At 39.5% G+C, this 17,232-nt stretch overlaps 1 protein-coding gene across 6 annotated transcripts in view; it reads right to left on the bottom strand.

Annotated features, from left to right (window-relative positions):
* UNC79 (unc-79 subunit of NALCN channel complex) overlaps nt 1-17,232 on the bottom strand; it is a 149,654-nt gene that overhangs the window by 97,135 nt on the left and 35,287 nt on the right. For all 6 annotated transcript variants that reach the window (XM_089522436.1, XM_089522439.1, XM_089522440.1 and 3 more), the window contains exons 6-11: nt 16,452-16,507; nt 12,024-12,153; nt 8,986-9,050; nt 6,300-6,388; nt 2,824-2,864; nt 1,293-1,321 (exon numbers count right to left, since the gene is read on the bottom strand). In XM_089522436.1, the coding sequence (XP_089378562.1) occupies nt 1,293-1,321; nt 2,824-2,864; nt 6,300-6,388; nt 8,986-9,050; nt 12,024-12,153; nt 16,452-16,507 (410 nt within the window). The remainder of the gene's footprint in view (nt 1-1,292; nt 1,322-2,823; nt 2,865-6,299; nt 6,389-8,985; nt 9,051-12,023; nt 12,154-16,451; nt 16,508-17,232) is intronic.

Here is a 17,232-nt window from a genome sequence, read left to right as displayed (position 1 = left end):
AGAGATTGCTTCTTACCCAAGGTCACCCAGTGGCTTTCCTTGGCCAAGCAGGGATTGGAACGCTGATCCAAGACCAACAGTCAAATTGCTACACCATATTGGCACTTTACCACTGACTTTATAACCTTATGTAAACTATGCCTCAATTATCCTAAAACAAGAAGAAGGGGCAAAAAGATGATTGTACAGGTACATGCCGTGGGGAAATCCCCAATTCTACAGTTGGGCAATCACTTTAATGCAACCAGTAGACATGTGCAAGCTTTTGAATTCTCTGCTGCTCTTAGTCAAGCTAGGCAATACCAAAAAACAACAACAACAACCAAACAAACCAGGAATTAGGAAAGGAAATGTGATGACCACAACAACTGGCCACATTTTTGGACTTTTCTGTTTCTTCCTCCATCCCCTACTGCCTTGTATCATCCAGTCTATGGGAAGTTTCCTAAACAACTCAAAAGCTTACACAAATTTATCAACATTTATTTATTTGTGATAAAGAAATAGCTCAACTGCAGCCTTTTTACAAAAGAAGAAGAAGAACAGAGAAACAACATCAAGGAATACATTTTCTGGTCCTCAAAAAAAAACCACAGTAATTTGGACTTTTTACCCCAAAAATGTGCAAATTAAGGCTTTTGATGCACAGAGTATTCCACATAGAAAACAATGAAACAAGTTTTTGTACTTTTTAACCAAAATTTCCAAAGTATTAAATGTCACTGGAAAATACACAGAAAAGCTCATACTTTTCCCCAGCAGGAATGAAACATTTGCAATTATTCATTCATGATATAAGTGAAGAGCTATGTCCATACAGAATAGTGATAACAACTCTATGGTGCAAAGACTGACAGAAGCAATTCTAGAATGAGAACATGTGACCAAACTGTTCTTGTTCAAAGGAAAACAGCGAATGGGAATAATGAACAAAGAAAATCACTTCAGGAGCATGTTTAATTTATGAGCATGAATTCTTTTCCTGGGTCTTAAACTATCCTTGCAACCTCCATTCCTTTCAATAAGCTTCGAGTAGCCGGAAACCTTCATGGATTGCAGTCCTGCTAAACTGGACAACGTAAACAAAACAGCACTTGAAATCACAATATTGACTAACCAGAACGTTAAAGTCAACATGTTTCAGTACTATTCCATGTTTTCCAGTACCTGGTTTTCTTAGGAAAGGTAATGACAGAGATGAAAATGGAAAATTTGCACAGTGCGCGATGGAGAGAAGACAAAAGCAAACCAAAAGCTGGATGATCCCCATGACATATACAGAGATGTCTTACCTTTTTTTGACATATAGCAGAAATTTCAGCTGTAAGGGGAAGGTAAACGGAAGATCAAAACAGTTATGATCACTACCCTAACATGGGCTTTATATTGGACAGGTCTTAAATTTTTTTCTGAAGAAAATATGGCTCACAGGAATGGATAGTGTCTGAATGTACACAGCCATTGTTCAACAGCTTGTTACACGTGTCCTAATAACAGAATTCCAGTTCTTGTAAATCAGGGTGGGAAAGTGTGGCCCCTGAGGCTATTTTGAGGCCCTCAGATCTCTCCCCACCTCCAAAAAAATTGGGGTAGCTGAATTTTTTTTTAAATGCCCCCTTTTTTGGAAAAAGTGCTCTCACAAACATTTTCAGGCATGTTTTAGAAAAAATAGTTTTTAAAAAATGTTTTTAAAAAATCAAGGGCAAAAGGCACAGCTAGAAGGTGGTCCCCAAGGTCCCATGGCTGTCTGATACAACTCCCCAATCTTTGGCAATTGCCTACAGAAAGGGCCTTGGAGGGCTGCAACTTGCCCTTGGGATGCATGACTATCACTCCCAGGTTAAAGCACAGGAGTAGGTGATAGTACAGTAGGTACAACCAGGAATATTAGCGGTGGTACTAGTGGCCACAGTCCTGTGCCATGCTCCAAAATTTACTTTACTCTGTGTACAGAGAGAATTCCTTGCAAGGCTTCATTGGTGAATACCCCAGATCAGAGTGTGAAACAGTTCTGTAGAGTATGACTCCCTAAATTCCAATTGGCCATGCTGGTCTGGGGATTCTGGGTTTTGGAGTCCAAAAAACCCATCTTTCCCAACTCTGCTCCTGGCTCACCTGGAGATGTTAACAGTTATACGCAATTAATTTCTCATGGCATACCAGAGGCCCTTTCATACTACACAAGTATAGCTCTATGATTCCATATTAACTGCCATGACAACATCCTATGGAATGGCTGGGGTTTGTAACTTGGTAAAGCACCAGATAAATCTGTCTGATAATTTCATATGCGTGTGTTGTGTACAAATTGTTTCCAACCTATGGTAACCCTAAGGTGAATCTAATCACAGGGTTTTCTTGGCAAGTTTCTTCAGAGGGGGCTTGAAGCTGAGAGAGTCTGATCCCTCCCTAAAGTGCAAATCCCAGGATTCCACAAGATGTTGCCATGGCAATTAAAGTGTAATATAGCATTATTATTGTGAGATGTGAAGAGCCCCTATCAATTCTCACACAGCATTCTAATGAAGCACAATAGAAGTGGATGTATATCACGACTTTTGGTCATTAGTTCTGATATGGTTTACTGCCAGTGGCAAGTAGCTGTCCATGGTATCAGCTTTTACCTTTTATCCATCAGTGCTGGGGATTGAACCTGGGATCTTCTACATACAAGTCATGTACCTTACCACTGATCTCTGATACAGCAGGTTGGTTGAATGTCCTTTGAGCATCCTTATAATCCCACAATTCTATGATTCTATAAAATCCCATATCACCAAATTGTTAATACAGTTCACTATCCAACTTTAAATTCAGTCTTACCTTGTGGTAAAAGAACATCAATCAACCATTCACTGTGATCCCTTAAAAGGAAAAAGAAGAATCAGAGCAGTTTAGAATGTTTTTTCCCCATCAAAACAGTCATCTTCTAAATTTACAGGGTGGTCCCCCCTAGTTATGATTATAAGACAATGGAGGGTCTTAGAAAGTTATTTTATAAGAAGTAATTATGTACAGTTTCAGTTACAATGTCTTACAAAAGAGCTTGCTATAGCTAAACCTGCCATTTAATATAAATAAATAAATAAACATTTCCTTTTGCATCATTCAAATGTTGATTTAGTTGTTGATTTAGTCACTTCAGTAACTGATTAAGTCACTTTTTAAAAAATACCTTTGACTGCTACTAGCAGTGGGGCTATGATGAAGAACACACTTAACAAATGAGTCAACACATACCATAACAGTAACTAAAACCAGTTACAATAGCCCTACAAAAGTATGAAGTTATCCCTCATTGTGTTATGACTGAATGTAATTTAGTGATGCCTCCCTTACTTCAAAAAGAAATAGCTCATTATTTGTAACAGAATTCAGAGACATAGCCATGTTAGTCTGGAATATCAGTACACAAAGGGATTTTGTAGCACCTTTGAGACTAACTCAGTGAAACATGTAGCATAACACTTTTGTAGGCTTGGTCTACTTCCTCATTTGCATGGCTCAGATGCTTTTGCTCAGGAAGTTTCAAGGTACCATACTCATTATTTGCAAGCAGCTTATTGCACTAGCTGGATAGTAGCATCTTTCTACATGTCTTACCACTTGACACTGTAGTGCTCTTCCCATTGGAGACGGTCATAAAAGCACATCTTTTGTTGAGAAAAAAAGATGCACTTTTACAACCATCCCCCACAAGAAGAGAATTGAAGCACTACGATGTCATGCTGTAAGCCACACAGAAAGGTGCTACTATCTTGCTGAACTTCCACTTTCTTTTCTAGTGCAATAAGCTCCTTAGTCAGTGCTTGCAAACATGGGAGAGAGAAAAACTAGCAAAAATGCCCTTTCTTTCCAACCCTCTCTAGGATAAAGCCCATTGTTTTTTATTTCTAAATGGGAATGTGTTAAGTAACCCACTATGTCTCACTGCATTTCTTGCAAATTGCCACTGTGCTGATGTCAAATCCCCCACGTTCCCTCCTCTCTGAAGATTTTAATTCAGAAGATGAAAAGACCCAGAGCACCATGACTATCTTCAGATGGCAAAAGGTGTGAGGCAAACATCAGAGAACAAGCTGCTGCACTGCCAAAGACACTATGCCTCTTTTAAAAGCCATTCCTGCTAGCAAATCAAATTATTTTTGCTTGAGGTTTGCGTCAAAGATGACTTTGAAACCAAAGTGACTTTTGGAAAATTAAATTACTTTGTTGCTGTTGTTTCCAGTCCTCTTAAATTATATTGCTGTGATGCAAAGGCAGTTCTAAAGAAGCAACAGAGAATAAGTAGCACACCTTAGGTCTTAGGTTTCTGAGAGGTTTTATACATTTGTCCTAAAATCTGACAATGGCTGGATTTTGAAACTGAGGCAAAATGATATTAAAAAGTTGCAGCTGCAGTGTATTTTTTAAAGTTCTTGTTTGTCCTTTAGTGAACAGCAACCTTAGGCTAGATGTTATTCTTTAGTGATATTGCTTTTTATTGCACAATAAAAATGCTCTCATTTAAATGCCTTAAAGAAAGGGGGGGGGGGGGAGAACTGTATCTTGATGAGAGGAGGTCATGTATGCCTTGGCTTTAATAAATGACAAGTGAAGAAGAACTAGTTTTGTACCAAATTCTGTACACTAATCTTACAGAGTAGCAGTTGGGAACTCTTTTTAATCCCCCCTTCCAATAATCCCTTTATTCCAGGCACTGCCATAAAGGAACCCATTTTAATTGAAAACCAGTTTTCCTAAAAGACTGTGTGCTGGCAGAGGATGAAACTGAAGCTGGTGGTAAGAGGAGCTAGAAATAAAATTGAGTACAATATACTCATGCTTTTCTCTCCTCTCTTTCTGCTGTTCTATCTCCCTCTCCCTTCTTCCCACAACTTTTTTGGCCTTTCTTTCTTTTTCTATGATACCCTTTTATCTCTTTTTTCCCTTTGGCATCCCCTTTTGTTCTTCTCACTTTCTCTATCTGTTGTTTGCTGATGTGTGCCTTCATGTGGTTTCTGACTTATGGTCACCCTAAGGTGAACCTATCATGGGATTTTCTTGGCAAGATTTGTTCAGGATGGTTGCCTTCCTCTAAGGCTAAGAGAGTATGACTTGCCCAAGTTCACCCAGCGGGTTTCCATGGCTGAGCAGGGATTTGAATCCTGGTCATAGTCATAGTCATACTCCAAAGCTCAAACAACTATACCAAGCTGGCTCTCTTTGACAGTCCCATTTTTCTCTATACGCCTCTATATGACACTTCCTTTCTTTTTCTCTTCCTTCTCTCTTTCTCTATCTCCCCATGTCACTCTGTTTCTCTAGCACCAGCTTCTGCCTCCCTCCCTCCCTCCCTCCCTCCCTCCCTCCCTCTTTCTCTCTGAGCAAGGATTTGAACCTGGGTCTTCTCAGTTCTAGTCTAACAAGCCCACATTGGCTCTCAAAGGGCAAGAAAAAAACACTGCCTTTCACCACAATATATTTGCATAATATGGGCAATTATGCTTTGTTCATTACAATTTCAATACCTGCCATTAACCTAGCCTTCTTTTCTAAACAAATTGCAAGAGAATTAAAAACAGGCAGCATGATCTGGTGGATATGGTCTTTTAGAAAAGGAAAATCAGGCCACTAGGCCTGTGGAAATATATATTTTAAAGGGATGGAGGGAATTTCTTTGTAGGCTGTGAGATGAGAGAAGAGCTGGGCAAATTCTATTGCAGTCTTTCCCAATCAGGTATATAACCTATTGCCAGCGGCTGTGCTGCCTAAGGATGACTGGAGCTGTAATCTATCTAGAGGCCACTGAATTGGAAGAGACTCTGCCACTGAATCTAGGGGTTTGCATTTTGATGTCCTGCATCCTGTCCATCTTTCCATATTTTCATCCCCGGACTTGCCAAAATACTTTGATCCCTATTTGACCTTCCTTAAAGTAATTATGTCCTTTCTGATCAGGACTCAGTTACTGCTTCAGGTGAGATTGGCCTTGTCTCCACCACGAAAAAGAAAATCGTTTCTTATTATGCTCAGTGGGCTGAGTGATGCCAAGTGGATTGGGTGTCTAATAAATTAGAGTAAATTGATTTCCCCAATTAAATAATCATGCAGTACTGGCACTGACTTGGCAATTGGTTTCCTTTATTCTGCTCTCAATCAGCTTTGGCAGTTCACTTTCCAACTTAAGGAATACACTTTTTGTTTTTCACTTCACTAGGTCCCAAGGCATTAGACAGGTTTGTAGGGCAGAAGATTCGTGCATTCATTGTGACTTTGATTCTTCAATTCATTGTTTTTGCCTCTCTTAGTCTACCCACCCTGCAATCCTCTGGCTGCATTCTTCACAAAGGTAGAGAGGGGGTGGTTTATCCCCCAAAGCCACAGATAAGGAAGGGTCTATGCACATCTGAAACACACAGGAAGGACAGAATCAGTTTCTCTCTCCAAAAAGCTGCTGCAGCCCACAAGTCCAAATCCCCAGCAGTCAAAACCTCCCTGTCAGTTGACAGGGCTGGCCCTATCATTTGGCAGAATGAAACTGCTTCCCAAAGCCAACAAATGCAAGAAAGGGCAGCAAATTGTTGTGTCTAAACCCATGTGATCAATAGGATTTATGTAAGAACTGACTTGCAGTTCAGCAATCCATTCAGTAGGTATACTCTGATTGATCTTAGCAACTGGCTTTAGAGCTAAGTAATTTAAGAAAGGGAAGGGCATTCATGGAATTTACTGGGTTTTTTTTGTTGTTGTTGTTGTTCCAAACTGAATTGGTTGCTGTTGACTTGGGGGAGTTAAGGTGCCATTTGTTGCTCTGCCTCAGGCAGCAAAATCTCTTAGGACAGCCCTGGCAGCTGACAATGTCCTGTAACAAAAGATAATCTATGTTTATGGGCTGCAGGTACCTCTATTTCTTATAATAGTGCTTAGATATAAAAGAAAGGGCAAGTCACATTATCAGCCAGGGCTTTGATATCAGTAAAACAGTGAACTGATTCTAAAGTTTAGTCTAAAAGTTAAAGGCAACACAGAAGATGTATTCACACTGCAAAAATGAAGCAGTTTGATAGCACTTTAACTGTCATGGTGCCAGCCAGTGGAATTCTGGGATTTCTAGTTTGGCGAGGTATTCAGCCTTGTCTCACCAAACTACAAATCATGGGTTTACATAGGATGGAACCAAGATAGTTAAAGTGATGTCAAATTTGTCTATTTTTGAACTTATTTGTCCACTGATGTGGGGCCACCAGCAATAACTCCAAAGTATGTTACGAGTGATATGAATTTTGTTGGGATTACAGTTGCTGCTGCTCTTCTAGCTCCAAAGAAAGAAGTTGGAGAGAGAGGGTGAGAGAAGAATTATTTCTAATGGAATAGGTTTGATTGGTAAGACCCTATTGGGGCTTGCTGAGTTCTCCATGGTAAAACTAGTGGCCATAAAATGAATGTATATATCATCAAGAATGGGCTGGGGGAGATCAGAGAAGGCTATTCGCAGCAATGTCCAAAAAGTATCTTACCTGTTTGCCTGCAGAACTGTGGAAGCAATTCACTGGTAGAAAGGGAGCATGCTGGATTTGGAGGACAGGAGTGGGAAGTATGAGGTGCTGCTGATGTTTTGGAATCCAGTTCCCAGAAGCTTCAGCCAGCATGGCTAGTGGTAATGGATTGTAGGATTTGTAGTCCAAAACATCTGGACAGCCCAAAATGTCTGATCCCCTTTTTATAAAGCTTATGGAAAGGGGGCAGAGAACGTTATCCTAAGGCTGTGCTTGCAACCCCCTGGAAGCATGAGTACCCACAAAAAATTGGGGATCATGTCACAAATGGCCTAGGGGATGTGGAGGACAATTTCATCATGTTGTTGCCCTCCTCTGGGAGTGTAAGAGAACACAAGCTCACTTCATGAGCAGCTTTGCTTTAATTTCTAAACAGCCTACAGGAAGTGCAGTTATGCAGAAAGCATAGAAGTCTAGTTGTCCAACACTATAGTTCTGTAGCTAAAAGACAGAAAACAGTAACTTCCTCTGATCTGGGGTTGGAAACAGGTAAAAATAAACATGCAGGAATGTCTTAGGGTTAGAAGATGTGTTGCTTGCAGATGTGGTTGAACTGCAACCCTCATGCACCCCCTAACTAGGAAGGCCAACAGTGAGGGGCAATGGGAGGGACAGTCTAACATGTTGAAGATCATCCCTGTCATATACAGAGAGGTCAATTTTGTGCTTTCTTTTACTGGATTGACTTGGCTTCTAATATGGCAAGAGGTCTGTCCAGTACAGAGTGTGCACATGCCAGAGGGTCCTTATGTCAACAAGAGAAATGGGAGACAGTGTGTCATGACAATTGGTGGCGATGTGGCTTGCAGGAACAGGTGATGGATTTGAACAGAAAATTCCTGTTTTGCAGGCAATCTATTTTTTAAAAAACAACAACCGAAGGATAGTACTACAGGGATGTACTATAGACTAAAGAATGAGTCTATAGACCAAAGAATGAGTCTGAGAGGAAATCATGCCTGAATTCTCCCTAGAAGTCAAGGTGACCAAATGAAGGTTGTTGTATTTTGAACAGATCATGAGATATGATTGGTTGGAAAAGACGATAATGCTTGGCAAACTGGAAGTAATCAGGGAAGCTATAGCCCTGAACATGCAAGACCTGAGCAGATCTTGTAAATTCTCTTTCATTCATAGGTTTGCCATATGTTGAAGCCAACTTGATGGCAAATATCAACAAACTACATCAATTACTGCAAACATTTCATTTCATGTGACAGTGCCACAGATCGAGCATGTGGCACACGACTTTCCTTTTAGTTTCTAATTTTGTAACATCTAATTCTGCCACATTGAGGATTAAAAACTGAAAGGGAAGCCATATCATCTCAACAAACTGCCTAGCATTTAAATTATGGCACTGCCAGATTTAAAAAAGGGCTTTTGGAAATATGTGGAGTGGCTCCTCATTGGGTGCATACTAAGGGAGTGCAAAAGTCTCCATTACCTTCACAGCTGGCTTGTTAATGGCATTATGGCATTCAATGTGTTGGCAGTGTATGGGATTCCATGCTGAAAAACAAAACCACCATGGACAAACACACAGAAGTTAACCAACAGCTAAATAATGCATAGGCACAGCACTGAATGAGAGCAATGATAACAACTATATGAATTTCGGATGACTCCATTTGGTCTTCGGCTTAGATCTCAACATTTTGCCAGATACAGAATGTCATCTCCCATTCTAATGGGAGAAGAACTCTGACAAGTATGGAGCTGCTGCAGTACAGTGAGAGCACATGCTTGCAATGGGATCAGTATCCAACAATAACTCTTTTTTAAATATCTCAAGCAGTCCATAGGAAAGAATCCTGCTTCAGAATCCAGAGCTATTAGCTATGGTGAAATAGGTAAGGCATCAAAATAGAACATCTCCTTACATTCCAAATGTAAAATTATTCCCCTGGGAGGCAAGGTTAGCCTCTTAGTTATCTTTCCACTGGCAGGCAAAGATCTTTTTCATACCCACCAACATTTCAGGTGAAAACCAGGACACATATGGCCAAGGAACACCAGAATATGATCAAAATGGGAATAAAAAATTAATGAGGAAGAGCACATAAGGTAGGAGAGGCTACAGCAGTTTGCTTTTGCCTGAGCCTACTAGAAAGGGCAAGACTCTGCCCTCTCTTCCCTTTTCCCTACTGTTGAGTTAACTGAGTGCAAACTACTTTTGTACTTTGAACTCTATTTGCACCAATGGAAGTAAGTGAGGGGAAAAGGGGGAAAGGGGGAGAGTGAGAAAGAAACTGTGACATTTTAAAAGCAGCTCAAAAAGTCAGTCAGAGGATTGATCAGGACTGTCCTTGCAAATTGGGACAGTGGGAATTAATGGCATCACTAGGGTTGGTGTCATCCAGTGTGGTAACTCATGGTGTCACCCCCACATGTATTGACCTCCTCCCACGCCACACCATACAGAATCCCTAGTCATGTTTTTTGTACTAATGTTATTCATAAATCCTAATTCCTGTGCATCACTGAATGTATGGAAATAGTTGTGACATAAGCAACTAGCAAAATTAAAATTATTCCTTTAAATTACAGTATCATATGCACAGCCTAAAAGTATTTCCATGTACATAGTTCCATGTAGTTAAAGTGAAAATCTGTTAAGATGTGATGTTTTTAAAGAAATTTTTAAGAGAATGGAACATTTTAAACTTATGTAAAAAAATTAACTGTTTTTTATTAATAATATTAAATTTAATTGTTTGTTTTCATAAAATAAAATTCAGACTTTTTAAAAGTGCAAAACAGCTCCAGGAAATAGTGGGGACTTTCTTGATAGTATGATAGTTGCCAGTCAATCATCACTATCTACAGTGAGCCAACTGTGGCAATTGCAGAACCATCACCACCACCCACCCCACCACCCCCTTCAGCCCTGTAAAAGAAAGAAATGCTGATACAGAAGACACCAAAGACAATTGAAATCTGTTCCCATTGCTCTAAAAAAAGTGGCATTTGGTTTCAGCCACAGATCAAAATCACATGTAAAACTTGTATCACATCATCAGACAACTGTATATGTTAGGATTTTTCTTCACACATAAACATGCAAAAACAGAGAGTGGGAGATCCACAAACACAGAAGCAACACATACACAGAGTCTACACACCAAACAGACTGTGCAGTCATGTGCACCAGGACCTATGCATTGATGGGGCTGCACATGATCCAGAATTCTGAAAAGCAATATTCCCATATTCCCAATACTACACACAGCACAGCAAGGATGGACAAATCTATCAAGATCATTTAGATTTATTCCATCCCATTTCTATATCGGTTTGTGAATCTGGGTGTTTTTTTTTTAAGCCTACACTCCAGGTTGTATGTATTTCTATGCGCATTCTTTGAAAATATATTCCTTTGTGCACATTTTACAGATACACACATTTTGTAAAGGATTTTCCTCTGAAATAAAGCTCTTTTTTGTGCACACTTTTTATGATAAATTCATTTTTTAAAAAAAGAAATGCAAACAGTACCTCAAAGTTCAGAAAAGTGTGATTATTGACCAAGAACAATATTCTGGTTTGTTTACAAGCTCAGAACGTATGAATATGGTAAATTCATATTAAAGTGCCAAATAAACTAATTTTTCCATCATCCCTGTCGCAGATGTCTCTTCCAATATGGTGGAGACAGAGCTGCTGATTACACATTCATAAAGTGAACATAGAGAAAAGCATCCTAATATGCGAAGAATAGTATTTATCAGTGATGTCAGTTCAGCTATGTAGCTGTGACTCATCTGCTCAATCATCAAGCGATAAGAGAAAGCAAGTAAACTATAAATATGTGTGAAATAGCCCTACATGAGAGTTAAAAGGGAATATGAGACTGGTGCAAACATCCAAAAAATAAAGTGTTTCTTACCCTTATTGACTCCAAATAAGAATGCATTTACCCAGCCATAGTGGTATCAAAAGGGAATTGTCCCACACTTGTCTGTAGATGACTTGTTGCAAAACAGACTTATTCCACAACTTCATAATGTCATTATAGAATCATAGAATTAGAAGGCGCCCAATGGATCACCTAGACCAACCCTCTGCCCTAAGAGAGGATATCCTCTATATATCTAAAACATCCTTCCATAGATGCTTCAAAACCATAAGTGGGAGACATTGCATACGATCTCTCTGTAAGCTTCCTCCAACATAGAATTTATTTTCTAATTAGGAAGTAAGAAACTCTTTCTATCTCCCCTGTGCAGCTTTATTGCTTTACATATTAGAGAACATGTTCATCCAGGAATAGACAGCCACATATAAACATTTTTACAAAACGGTAGACAGATTATAGACAGGAGTTTGAAGACACATAAAATAATAATAAAAAACTTTTATTTATATCCCGCTTTTTGTGAAAACTATCAAAGCGATAGAAAAACAACCATTTCTATCATATTTCTGAGAACCTTCTGCCAAGCAGTTTCCATCTAGGACTAATGAATACACAGCTCAACTCACCTGTGTACTGAAGTCCTCGATATTCACTTATTGCCCCTGGAGGTTTCAAGTTGGGCCAGTAGTGGAAAAGCATTTGTACTGCAGGTGGCTTTACTTGAGATGGGCCATATGCTATCACATACAGCAAGTCCTAAGAGAATGACAGGGCCATCATGAGTTGAATTTCAGAAGGTGTCAGCATACATAGGTATAGCAAGTCCCATGCAAAGATAAGAAAATGATGGAGAAGAGAAGGTTAAGAGATGATATGATAGCCCTATTTAAATATTTGAAAGGTTGTCTTACTGAATATGGACAAGTTTGTCTTCTGCTGCTCCAGACAATAGGACCCAGAGTAATGGATTCAAAGAGATTCCACCAAAACACTAGGAAGAACCTCCTGACACTAGGAGCTGTTTTACAGTAGAACAAGGTCCCTTGGAGTGTGGTGGAGTCTCCTTTGGAGGTCTTTAAACAGAGCTTGGATGGCCACCTGTCTGGGGTGCTTTGACTGTGTATTCCTGCTTGGGAGGGGGTTGTACTGGATGGCCCTTGTGGTCTCTTCCAACTCTATGAATCTATGATGAATATTTTAGTGCTTCTTAGACAGTCTGAATACACTTTGGTCAGAACCCCTTTGATGACTAATGCCAGCATAAGTACTTTTCTTGATGGTGCACAAGGAGGTACATTCCTCTTTGTACATCAATTTTCCCCAAATTGTGCAACAGCTGTCAGATGCCTGAATTCAGCTCTACCCTCCCAATACCAATGGCTTGTGATTGTCTGAGGTGTGTACCAGGAAAACTTCCTCATTCCTTCACCCAATTCCCTCCAGTAACTCCTGTATAAGTATACCAGCAAAACTCCATCAGCATCACAAAGGATTTCAGCCCTAACTGGAAAAGATGGGTGAGGGCTATCTGAACCTGCAGTAGGCCAGCTGAAGCTGTGCTGATTCCAAACCCTACCCAGCCTATGAAAATTATTTAAGACTACCCTCACCTTGGTCTAACGCTTTGCCAATACTGTAGCTATGTATCTCAGCTTAACATGTACCTCAAGCATAATCTGACTCACCCCAGCCCTACTTCTCCATGTTTTTGCTTTTTTGCTGGCATTTTTTAAACACCAGACCAAATCTACTAACAGACTGCACTGTCAGCAGGTCTCTGAGACCAACTGACCAAAGAGAGGTTTGTTGGCACAGGAGCATTTCGACTGGGCCTTTGAAGGCTGGGTATTCCATAACCCGGGTGCCACAACAGAGAAGGCCCTATCCCATGTCCCACCACAATGTTTTGCCCCCACTGGTGGGAGACAGCAGAGGGCCACTCCAATAGGCCTCAGTTCTCAGGCAGACATATATAGGGAGAGGTGCTCCTTCTTAACTCAGGAGGAGGCAGAAACATATTCTTAGAATTAAAGAATACAGATGCCTCTGAGCATATGCTTAGCTCCTATATTTAATTAGTTAATTCAGAGTCTTGTCGTACCAAATGTCATGCTTTATCCTCTCAACAGACTAATTCAGAAAGGGGGAGGCAGAGGTGTTTTTACTGTTGCTTTTTTTCAAGCAGTTAGGATTCAGATGTCACCGTATAAAAAGGTAAAGGTAGTCCCTTGACATGAATGTCTAGTCATAACCGACTGTAGAGGGTGGTGCTCATCTATGTTACTAAGCCGAAGAGCCAGCATTGTCCGAGAACTACTCTGGTGGTCATGTGGCCAGCATGATTGCACCAAACACTGTTACCTTCCCACTGCAAAACATGAAAAATTCTATCTATAAATCCTGATTCATTTCATTTTAGCTTTTGGAAGCATTTAAATATTGCTTTCCACCAAGGCTCTTCAAGAGAAGTGCAATTAAATACATAAAGGTTATTTGGGGAAACAGATTGAAACCAATTTTACAAGCCAATTATAAATTTTAAAAAGGAAAAAGGAAAAGACTTGACTGTCCTGAACACACACTGGAAATTCAGCTTGGATTGAGCCAGCCAGAAATTCCTTGTGAAGTTTGCCTATTGCTTACCTTATGCTGTTTTTGTCTTGTAAAGGTTGCCAGGCCATTCATTATTTGAGGGCTGGAAAGATTGTGTTTTATAAGGCTGACAGGTATTGATAAGGTATTAAAATTGTTGTCCTTTATTTGAGGGCTAGAAACCTTGTCCTTTATAAGGTTGGCAGGTAGCCTTTATTGTAAGGGATTTCTTTTGAATGCCAGAACGTTTGTCCCTTATACAACCCTTATTATAAGATACGATTCCTATTTGTATGTTGGAAAGCTTTGCATTTTGAATAAACTGAACAAGGTACCCAAAAATACCATATTTGGGAATGTAGGTCCTTCATAAAGACAGAAACATGTGCATTGTGTAATTCATGAATGTGGACAATGTGTTAGTTTTGCAGGGAAACATATTACTAGGTTAACTGAAATAAATACTTTCATTTTGTATTTAGGCAGGACACAAGCTTGTTAATAGCTACTTCCTAATTTCCAACTCTGCATTTCATGAATTACAGCTGTCCCTTATTGCTAATTTGAAAATCTACTCATACTATGTCTTATTCATGTCCAGGTTCCCCCATGGACATTTTTGTTTGATGCAGAAGGTCCTCATTCAGTTCAAGGTAGAAGGAATGGTGTGCATTCAGTGCCATTACACATAATGTGATTGCACAGAGAATCTGGTTGTGTATCCAGTTGCACATTTGCTGTCTTGATTCACTTAGACAACGTTTCACAGGGGATGCAAAGCACAATGTATACACAATTCCACATATGGAGATTTCTGCTATTCAGTCCCCAAATCAGCCAAAATCTCACTAATCAAGTACCAATGCTGACCTTAAGAGACTGAACAAACTGGTGCCTTAAGGAAAGAATATTCTAGCTCTGCTCCAGTTGGGCGAGAAAATGTATTGAGACAAGGACAGGATGGAAAAGGGGACTACCAACAGAGTCTCTGCTCTGGAGCTGAACTGTTCATCTCTAAGAAAGATGGCTATGTTATTCGACTTCCATTATGTTTAAGTTCAAGAGTGTGAAAAAAGAGGAACCCAGGAGCCACTGAAATTTTGATCTGATAATGGCTAACTAAGTTGCCCTGGCTACCAAGGAGTCCTGGTGGCACAATGGTTAAAATGCTGGTACTTCAGACACAATGTTGTGAGTTCAATCCTAGGGCTCCAAGGTTGACTCAGGCTTCCATCCTTTTGTAGGTTGGTAAAATGAGTAAAGTAAAGCTTTTGGTAAAGTAAAGCTTGTTGGGGGCAGTTAGCTTACAGATTGTAAACTGCTTAGATAGTGCTGAGTTAACTATTTAACGGTATAGAAATGTAGATGCTGTTGCTATTGCTGAAAGTCAAACTCTATCCTATACCCACATTCTCAAAAAACTGATTTATATAAAATTTGCCCCTCTTCAGATTTGCATGTCATTTGGGGGGGGCTCAGAGGGCAGGAATGTGACTGATAAATACTCGCAAATGTGCATGTAAATAAATAAAACATCTTCAAAACAATTTAACACTTCCTACAATGTAAATCAATCAATCAATCAATCAATCAGTCCTCATTATCGTCATCATCTTTATTAATACCTGGCCTTTTCAGCCCAAACTGGGTTTCAAGCTAGCTTAGAAATCAAAACACAATACACTTCGTATGTACAAAACAACTACTTTAAAATGGAATTAAACGATCAACAACATTAGAAAACAACTGAAAACATCCAGTAAAAATGGTTATAAAGCAGTTCAAAGAACAGTACAGTTAAAACAATTTAAAATGTGCAGTACCCTCTTAGAAAACCTTCCTTTAAAAAACTTATCAATTCTCAAATTGTTATAGAATAGTTAACAAAATCAAAACAGAATTTGCTGTCCAAGAAACTGGAAGCCAAACGATGATAAGTAAGCTTCAAACACTTGGATGAACAGTGAGTTCACCATTGGTGCCAACTAGACACTGTGTGTTTTCCAAAGACTGAATGAATGTTATCTCTTCTCAAATTTCCTCTAGGCCACTGCTTCTTAAGCTATCTAATGGAAAGGACCAGGATACCCCCCTCCCCATGTGTAAGTGACTGGCACCAGATTTGGCCCATTGACTACATATGTTTCTTTTTTTCCTGGAAACTCACCAGGGACTGGCAACCTATAGCTTATGGACTGGTACTGGTCCACAGACCACTGTTTTCAATAGCACCACTCAATACTGAGTCACATCTGAAAAAGAACTCAATACACTATGGAAAAAATGCATACAGAAATTCATATTGTGGTATAATATTAAATATTGTCCCCACACCTCATGAAAGAGATCCGATCACACATGTAAATTATTCCAACTAATTTGATTATTGAAAGTGATATATTTTTAAAATAAGCAATTATTATTTCAAATTAAATTATTAGCATGTTTAATCACAAACTTACTTTCCATACTTCTTGTTTGTACTTCATAAGGCATTCCAGTAACTGACAATGGTATACTGGAAAAGAAAGGGGAAACCCCCAATTGAGGTAGATCACTCATAGTGCAGAAATCAAGGAATAACATTTATTGGCTTACCTAAGATTTATTGACTCTATTAGCATCTAATTAAATAGCTAAAATCTAGGAGTTCAAAGCATGCTTGGCAAATGGATGATAGTAGCATATTATATCTAGAATGTGCATAGCATCCTGTCTAAATATGGCCATACATCACAGGCATTCTATATGCCAGGAATAGGCAACTTGCCAACTCCAAGACAAAATGGAAGCCACATCCCCAGCTAATCTCATTATTATGAAAGAAGCAGCCCAAATGCACCTGTAATAAAGCAGCGGCTGATGCTTGTGTAACTTGTTTCTAAGCAGAGTAGCCTTTCCAGGAGTTTTCTGAGGCTCCATTTATATTGCAGAAACAATGCAATTTGACACCACTTTAACTATCATGGCTCAATGCTATGGAATTCTTGGATTTGTAGTTCTGTGGGATATTTGGCCTTCTCTGTCAGAGAATTCTCATGCCACAGCAAAACTACAAATCCAAGGATTCCACAAATGGATCCATTATAGTTAAGGTAGTGTCAAAATGCATTAATTCTGTAGTGTGGCAACAACCTAAAGGTGTCTATCTGCTGAAGATTAAGTACCTTCTTTCAAAGTGGGGGAGGTGCTGTTAAAAGTAAAGAGATACAGTTTTTGCAGAGATGGGGACATTGTGTATTC

The sequence above is a fragment of the Sceloporus occidentalis genome, unplaced genomic scaffold (genome assembly GCF_023333645.1).
Source record: "Sceloporus occidentalis isolate IW3139 unplaced genomic scaffold, rSceOcc1.0.p SCAF_4, whole genome shotgun sequence".
Lineage (NCBI taxonomy): Eukaryota > Metazoa > Chordata > Lepidosauria > Squamata > Phrynosomatidae > Sceloporus > Sceloporus occidentalis.
Note: the sequence above shows the minus strand (reverse complement) of the source record. Positions and strands in the feature narration are given on the sequence as shown.